The sequence below is a fragment of the Triticum aestivum genome, chromosome 7A (assembly GCF_018294505.1).
Source record: "Triticum aestivum cultivar Chinese Spring chromosome 7A, IWGSC CS RefSeq v2.1, whole genome shotgun sequence".
NCBI lineage: Eukaryota > Viridiplantae > Streptophyta > Magnoliopsida > Poales > Poaceae > Triticum > Triticum aestivum.
In genome coordinates this window covers 690,985,952-690,994,596 of record NC_057812.1, presented here as the reverse complement: position 1 = coordinate 690,994,596, position 8,645 = coordinate 690,985,952, and the positions used below count along the sequence as shown (strand labels likewise).

Below are 8,645 nucleotides of genomic sequence, written 5' to 3'. Positions count from 1 at the left end.
CCCACCAACCGGGACCAAAAGGTCCAGATGAACCGGGACCAATGGCCCACGTGGCCCGGCCGGCCCCCTGGGCTCACGAATCGGGACCAATGCCCACATTGGTCCCGGTTCTAAACTGAACCGGGACTAATGGGCTGACCCGGCCTGGACCAAAGCCCTCTTTTCTACTAGTGCCCGGATGTATGAGGGAGAAATAAACTTCAATCTTGAAGATGACTTTAGTCATTTATTTGATTTGTTTATACATGCATTATAGTCGGCCCGTAGCAAAGCACGGCATCTATACCTACCTATACTAATTTTGGACTCCCCAGAAATTACCACATTAATTAGAAATTACTGGCCGTTCATCTACTGGGCCCGAATTATAACGGTGTAGATCCACCCATATAAACCTTGCAATCAAAGAAAAAACCAACATAACGTTTGTTGTAAAAAAGCAATCTAGAGCACCTTTCAAAAAAACAATCAAAAGAATCTATCGTATCTATCTATATCTATCTATCTATCTATCTATCTATATCTATATCTATCTATATACCTATACTAATTAGGCACTTCCTAAAAATTCTCACGTTAATTAGATTTTACGAGTCGTTAATCTGGTGGGCCCGAATTATTACGATGTAGATTGATTCATTGAACTAAAAAAACTCACATATATCTCTCATCTCTTCCAGAACCCAACGCTCTTAATCTCTCACATCTATCTGAACGAAATAAAGAGTGCACAACAATCATGGGATGAGATTCAATCTAGATGCAAAACCTGCCCGCATGTTAAAAAAAACTGTCCACGCACTTTTGTAAAAGAAAAAAAAGGATTCAGCTATGTAAAAAAAAACTCATTGCGTCATCGAGCGATGCTCTCCCTCCGCCGACTCTCGCCTCTTCTCTCTCGATCCCCCTCCACCGCCGCCTCGCCTCTCCATCTCTCTCTCTCTCTCTCCACGATCTATTCTTCTTCATTATCTCTCTCTCCCTAGATGGAAGACAAATCCATCCACAATCTCTTCCTCTCCATTATCTCCCTCGCCCTCACAGGAGAACAAAATCGTAGGATGGATTCCATGTCTTCAAGGAGTTTTTCCTAATGTATTAGATCCATATTTTTTTCACACTATTTATTCTAGATTTGTTTTCTTCCAGGTTTAGAGCGGAATCAATTTTTGCCGTCTCCACGAATTGGATCCTGAATCTTCTCACGTATAAATTTTGGATGCTTTATTGAGATCAGGTCGGAGCACATGAACAATGCCCATCATCGCTGCTCAAGATTCTCCCACTCTGCATGAAGTTTGTCTCTGGTCGGTTGCTGTCATTGGGCAGGTTAGCGAATCGTCCTCCCACCCAATATTTTTGAGCAATTATTTGTTCCGCTGGTTAGATGAAACATGTTGCTTACTTATTGCACGAAGAATTACTCTCTTTTTTTGAATTAAATCCTTAATTTGATAGTTGCTTCCCTAAATTAGTTTTAGAACAATAAATCAATTGACAGTAGAGTAGCGCATGTACGTGCAAAGTTAGATAGGCAGGTGGATAGATTCCGTCGAAGTCACACGTACGAAGCTAGCTCACATACGTAGAGCCGCCGCCTTGATGCGTGTACGATAGTACGTACAGAGGAACAGGAAAATTTCGACTAGAAACACGCACGCACACGACACAGGAGCACACAGCGAATTGATGGCCACAGGACCATGTGAGTCCTATTTGATTTCTTTCTATTGATCCCACTATCCATTACATATGGGGTGTTATTTACATACATGTATATATATTACTTGGCTTGACTTAATACAAACCTGGCATGCGCATCCATTAGGATACACATGCATACACGGCGGACACGGGATTAACTCTAATACCCTAGAGGGTAAACAAGTACTAATCTTCAGAATTTTGTGTCCATAGCGATTAATCTTTTTGTATTCCTTTAATTTGTTATATTCAAGTTCTACATTATTTCTTTTTTGCAGTCTTTGGTTGAAAACAATGGTCTGCGATATACTCGATGCGAAGGATTCCTGGAAAGGTAATTAGGCTTTAGCATGCCATTAACCCTGAAAGCAATGAAATATTTTTTTCTAGCGATTTGTTATACTGTTTTTTCAATCACATTAGTAGAGTACGCAGTTCACATTGTTTACATACTACACGGCAACCAAGAGTTAATCAAAGTTTTGTACTCGGCTTGCGCCTCTAATAATCTCCGCAATTTTGTATTCATTTCATATGTATTGAAGTTATGTTTTATTTTTTTCTTTGCTTCGGAAGCAATGGCACCTGATATGCTTGATTCAATTAGCAAGGAAATTGATTAAATAGTAAATTAGGACTTATAGAAGCTATTATGAATTTATAGGCTTCTTTGTCTATCATAATGCATTGTATTTGCTTCATAGCAAGGTAATGAAACATTGGTTAGCAAGATATGGCCATTGGTCTACCAAGCTTCCGTTTACATGGTATCAAATTTTCGGTTACATCTTTGTGGAATTTCCATCCATTTGAAGGTGACAACATACTGGTATTTTTTCACATGATGAAATATCACAATATAAAATGTCTAAAAAAATTGGGATAGCCAAACAAAGATGCACATTTTCTAGCATTGATGTTCTTTCGAGCAAAGATGCTAGACGATTTACTTATCTGGTAGAACTATATTTGTTGAAATTATGAATTCATATGGTCTCTCCATATTAACACTGCCTAAAAAAAGAACCATGTAATTTGCACCGTTACATGTGATTTGGGTGAAACAACAATCTGCACCATGTTTTAGGAAGAGTAAAAATATGATTAAGAAATCTGCAATATTATGGATAGATATGGATGATTGTGACATCAATAGAGGACAAACAAATACAGAAAATATGTGCACAGCAATTGGTAGATGCCAATACCTCATGTATAGTTACCAAGATTATTGTGTATAGGATGCTCTATATTGTTCACTATCTACCACATGCCACATTATATAATTATTCTTTTGTGTTAATTAACAAAAAAATGTTTTCGTATAAGCATGTTGCTGACAATAAGATAATTGTGCAGGAATCCAAAAAGACTAGGATGGGAACACATGTTGCATTTTATTCTGATGAAGAATTGGTAATAAGGGCATTCAGGATAGAGATGTGGCAGCATTGATATAATACCGGAAAACAATGCTGATGTTGAGCATTCAGAAATCAGAGGAACCAAGATTATTCGAAGATCAACATAAGTACGAGCACAAGCAAATTCAGGAATTGAATAGGATAAGTATGTAAGCTTTCTTGGTGTATTTTCCTGTTCTTTCATAATATAAGTATCAGGCCTCAATAATTGCTATAGACATTTAATTTAGTGACTAATACATTCTTTTTATTGTTTTCCAGTAGAAAACTTCAAAGCAAGCGCTGATTGCTGATGAAGTCATTGTAAACCAGCATAAAAAATTTGGGACAGGGAGCACAAGTCGTGTTATGCATCTTGATGAAGAATCAAAAACTAAGGGATGAAAGGAAACGAATGAATCAAAATTCATGGAATAAAGAACAGTGATGAAGAAGACCGCAAATCAAAGACTGGAAGGTTCTCAAAGTCATAAAGATTCCAAACTGAGGACATTGTGTAATGGGGTTGATAAACAATCGGCGACCTGAGACATTCCAAAACATGGTGCATCAAGGACTAAAAAACAAGTAGCGCATTGATAAATATTTAGTGACATTTAGGATTTTTCAAAAATGTACATGCACATCAGATTTGTACTAAATGTACATGCACATCAGTTTTTTATTACAAAAATGCCAATTAATCTGTAGTAGATGTTTGGGTTATATCTAAATGTCTAAAACAATTAAATATTGATCGCCCCTATTGCTCACTAGCCATGGTCAACATGTGTCAAACTTAGTGGAACAAATCAAAACAACAAGATCTAACTATTACAACAAAACCAGGAATTAAGCATATACCCGTTAATCTACCTAGATTATATAATGACATTGAAATATAATACAGTAATATATCAGGTGACCAAACATTCCAAATGTGAAAATAAAACAAATACACAGGAAAAGGTTGCTACCTAAGTAATCCAAGCTCCCAGCTTGCGATACTAGAACCTAATGGTAGTCATCTAACATCATTAGAGCAGAAACAAAAAAAGCTATATCGGAAAGAAAGAAATATTCCATCTGACATTTTCAATATGCTAGCCCGTGCGAATGCACGGGTTGGCGACTAGTTGTACTAGTTTAACAATAGCTGCCCGGCCGAAGAGAACATGCATGTTCCTCTAGTAGTATCTTGTATATTTTGGAAGCGCTATTAGCCATCTTATTATCCCTTCCACTGTGCATTTGCTGGAAGAAGACAAATACAGCAAGGAATTGAACCGGTATTAATTGCTGCAAAATCATCCAGCTATTGTTTCGCTTTAATGTTGCAAATAAACAGCAGTACTTTGGTCACAGCTAATAATCAGGGAAAAGCTTGATTTCTTGACTCAATTCCTTACACAATTTTTTGAAAGGAGATACAACATTAGACGACCCATTCGATTCATTTTGAAAACAAAAGCACGGCGTGATCTCCTATATATTGCCTTCGTTGCAAAGATCTCACGGCACTATTTGATTGGTGCCGGCAGAAGAGGATGGTGGCAGCTGCACCTGCGAGCAGACCTTCTTGCACTCGTCCTCCTTGAACCAACAAGGACTGTCGGGCGTCGCCAAGCAGCAGAAGCAACTCTTGTGCCCTCCGATTTCATGGCACACACTCAGCTTACACTCCTTGCGCAGTATATCGTGCCAGTCATCTGGCTGACGGATGGCTGCGTAAGATGGAATGGACAAGCAGATGCATATTAGCACACACGATGGATAATATTTCGACGGATCGGTCGCTTGCGTACCAACGAACTTACCGTGTGCAGAGGAGAACGCATGGCATACAAGGATGGCGAGGAGCAAGATCAGTGCTGCCTTGCCTCTCATCTTGCTGCCGGATCTGTGGCACATCTTGTTTGAATGTTTGATAGATCTCGGGGTACTGCTTATGGGCTTAAGTCAAGCCTTGTGCTATATATAGACCAGCAAGAGGTAGATATACAAGGCAGGCTACCAAATGCATTAACTGCACGGAGATATCTCAGCGCGTATATAGACGAGACACAACTGTGATATAGGAATAGTACTATATATATATTCAATCCTTTCCTAGTTTTCTTTGGTACTAATATTAGTGCCTTGTTATGGCTTGCTATGTAGTAATGATCCAACATTAAAATGAGGACGCTGCTATCACTGGTAGAAAAAGGGCCTATAGTCCCGGTTCGTACGGGCCTTTAGTCCCGGTTCCTGAACCGGGACTAAAGTGTCGGTACTAATGTCCTGTACCTTTAGTCCCGGTTCAATCCAGAACCAGGACTGATGGGCCTCCACGTGGGCAGTGCGCAGAGCCTAGGCAGGAGACCCTTTGGTCCCGGTTGGTGGCACCAACCGGAACCAATAGGCATCCACGCGTCAGCATTTCTGTGGCTGGAGTTTTTGTTTTTTGTTTTTGAAAGGGGGGGGGGGGTTTGGGGGTTTTGGGGGGGTTAATTTAGGTGTTTCATATATTGTGTTAGCTAGCTATAATTAATAAAGAGAAGTGTCCTCTCTTACGTCCGTACTTGGTCGACGCTACGTACTATACATACGTATAGAGAGGACTAGACACGCTAGTTAGCTAGTAAGCAAACGAAGGAAACAGAAGACCGTCATGAAGTGATATCCACCACCTCTCCTTCTCCGAGAGATTGGTCGAACAAAAAGTTCTCGTATATCTATCCGACACTACCGGCTACATATATACAATAATTATCTCTTACAAATATAATCATACGGACTCATGGTCCACATAGTATTCTCCGTCTTCAGCGATCACTTGGTCAAGAAAGAATGCCGCCAATTCCTCTTGAATTGCTCGCATGCGAGCTGGTGCTAGGAGTTCATCCCGCTTCCGAAACATCTAATTTGAAGAAGGGGGTCAATACATATATATATGAATGAATGAAACTCAATACAAATGATGGTAATAAAATAAAATTGTGAATGTTGTTATTTACGTACTTCATATTGTTCGTCAGAGTACCCGCCCCGCTCACAGGTCGTGTGGCGGATGGACTCGCAGACGTAGTATCCACAGAAATCATTCCCTTTTTCCTGCCACAACCACTTTACATGAAATAGAGGTCAATCAAACTGATAAGCAAGAATGCTAAATGGTATTGATGAAACTAGCGCTTGAATCACTAGGAGATGCGCGGAACATGCTACTATAGTACTTACTTTCGGGTGTCTAAATTCCAGCTCCTTCGGCAGTCCCAGAACTGTTTTGGTGAATTTTCTCCAAACCCTGCCGGACAAAGAAAACAATAACTTGATATGAGGAAATGAACAAAGTTGCTGATATGGTGGATAATGATCGATTTAACTTACTTCTTGAGGATTTCAGTCATGCCCGCATACTCCTGGGGATCTTTTCGTTTAGAGTCCAAGACGGTTACTACTCCCTGCTCAAGTCTAATCTCTAGGAGAATATAGTGGAAACTTCACACGCATGCATAACTCATCAATTACATTACTATAACCTGGACTAATATATAAGGGAAACCGAATATGCACAAGACAGTAACACTCACTTGAAGTTGTAAGGAAATAGTATTATATCGTTGTTTTCATTTTTTTTGAATGATGGTAGCAAGTTGGCCTCGGTATCTCCGGGACAATGTTGAACCTCAGTTGCATCTATGAGATATGTGTTAATGAACCCAATATCACATATTTGTCTTTTCTTCAATTCGGTGATCTTCATTCTGCATAATATAGTGAGGATAATTATAAATACATGCAATGAAAGAGATGAGCTATATAGAGAGACTTAATGACAGAAGTAGTAGTACTTACAGACAGTAGCAGGTGATCGTTGTTTTATCGAGGGCCAATTGATTGAAAAACTGATAGAACTCCTCAAATGGAATAGGCAACAGTTCAATTCCAACAAGGTCATCCTCCAGTTTAACTCTCGCATACAAAGTACTCCTCCCCCAGACTCTCTGCAGATTTTCAAGTACCAATCATGTAATCTTCGCATCATCGTTGTTAAAGATTTTTCATCTTTGACGAGAGGCTTCCCGTACTCGTATCTGTGTATCTGCACCTCCGTGGTATCATAATGTACATCGTCGGGCAGGTAATCGTCAACATTGCCATAACCGGGCACCATCCTCGGATCGACGATGTCGCTAGGCACCTTGAGGGGGGGGCACGATTTCTTTGCTTGTTCGCGGAGCTGGGCAATTTGTTTCCTAGCTGCTCGTCGTTCTTTCAGCCTTTGATCACTGACTGTACTTCCTGACCGCTCCGCTTCGGCCCATGTCTTTGCAATAATGCGCTCATAGTTGCCTTTCGGCGGAGACTTGGGTGGTTTTGCCAGGGCAGCCAGAGTGCGCTTCACTTTCACCGGATCTACCTTCTCCTCCGGAGGTGGATGTCTCTTTGCTCTCAACCCTTGAAACCAGTCATCCACTTCGGTTCACGCGATCTCGGTGTTCTCCTCTAGGGTCCTCTCATATGGTAACTTCTCTGGAGTCTTCAGAGAAGGACCGAATCTGTATGTCCTCCCGCCTCTGGTTGTACTGCTAGACGCCGACCGAGCAAATGGAGCGGTTTTCTTCTTTACTTTCTTACGAGGTGGAGGAGAAGGACTACGACGCGCCGGAGCAGCTGGAGCGGCGGCAGGTCTCTTCCGCCCTTGCTGACGAGGCGGAGAAGGAGGAGGCTGGCTGCTCGGGCGCGTCGGCGCAGGCGGAGAAGGAGGCGAAGTGCCGCCACGCGCCGGAGAAGGAGCCGGCCGAGGGCCCTGATCGTCACTTGCCGGAGGAGGAGGCGGTGGAGGAGGCGGAGTGCCCTGACTCGCCGGAGGAGGAGGAGGAGGCGGAGGCGTCCAGTTCGGATGGTTGATGAGCTCCTTCCGCCATAGGCATGGAGTCTTCAGAGCAGACCCCAGCCGAGTCTCCCCTTCATCGGTAGGGTGGTCAAGCTGGAGGTCCTCAAATCCCTCCGTTATTTCATCCACCATCACCCTAGCATATCCCTCTAGAATCGGCCGACAGTGAAAAGTTGCGCCGGGTTCAGTAGGATAAACAGAGCCAACAGCCGCCTTGACCTTCAAATTCATCCATTGCATCATAAGGTGGCAATTTTGAGACTTCGTGATAGCATCCACGAGATAGCTGGCAGGAGCCATCAAGGCATGCTCCGGCTGAAGCAGCTCGGTGGAAGCCACGCTGCTTCTGCGCTGAGATGGCGGGGTAGCTTCGGGGGAGGCTTCGGCAGTACGTTTGCTGCGATTTGCTTCTCGTTCCTCTATCGCGTCTACCCTTGCTTGCAGCGCCTGCATTTGGGTCTGCTGCACTTTTTTCCTCCTCTCATGGGATTTGTAACCGCCTGCGTGCGGAAACCCAACCTTCCACAGAATGGAGCCTAGCATGCCTCGTGTCCGTCCAGGGTGCTCAGGATTCCCGAGGGCCATTGTGAGCTCGTCATTCTCTCTGTCTGGAAAGAACTTCCCTTGTTGCGCTGCTTCGATATACTGCTTAAGCT

At 42.4% G+C, this 8,645-nt stretch overlaps 1 protein-coding gene and 1 long non-coding RNA gene across 2 annotated transcripts; one reads left to right on the top strand and one right to left on the bottom strand.

Moving 5' to 3' along the window:
- The first annotated feature begins 826 nt into the window (after positions 1-826).
- On the top strand, positions 827-3,817 carry LOC123154814 (uncharacterized). Its single transcript, XR_006477069.1, has 5 exons — positions 827-1,056; positions 1,150-1,329; positions 1,983-2,038; positions 3,064-3,273; positions 3,390-3,817. It is a non-coding gene; the product is annotated as an uncharacterized lncRNA (long non-coding RNA).
- A 659-nt stretch (positions 3,818-4,476) lies between these two features.
- LOC123150009 (uncharacterized) lies at positions 4,477-5,039 on the bottom strand. The gene is made up of 2 exons (XM_044569808.1): positions 4,925-5,039; positions 4,477-4,831 (listed from the first exon to the last, which is right to left on the bottom strand). Exons 1-2 carry the CDS (start codon positions 5,016-5,018, stop codon positions 4,620-4,622), a joined length of 306 nt encoding a protein of 101 aa, XP_044425743.1. The 5' UTR covers positions 5,019-5,039; the 3' UTR covers positions 4,477-4,619.
- Positions 5,040-8,645: the final 3,606 nt, after the last annotated feature.

Bases quoted from the DNA above. Each gene is read 5' to 3' on its own strand.
- LOC123150009 (XM_044569808.1), bottom strand. From the start codon at position 5,018: ATGTGCCACAGATCCGGCAGCAAGATGAGAGGCAAGGCAGCACTGATC. The intron at 4,832-4,924 runs GTAAGTTCGTTG...CATCTTACGCAG, and splicing joins TGCGTTCTCCTCTGCACACG to CCATCCGTCAGCCAGATGAC.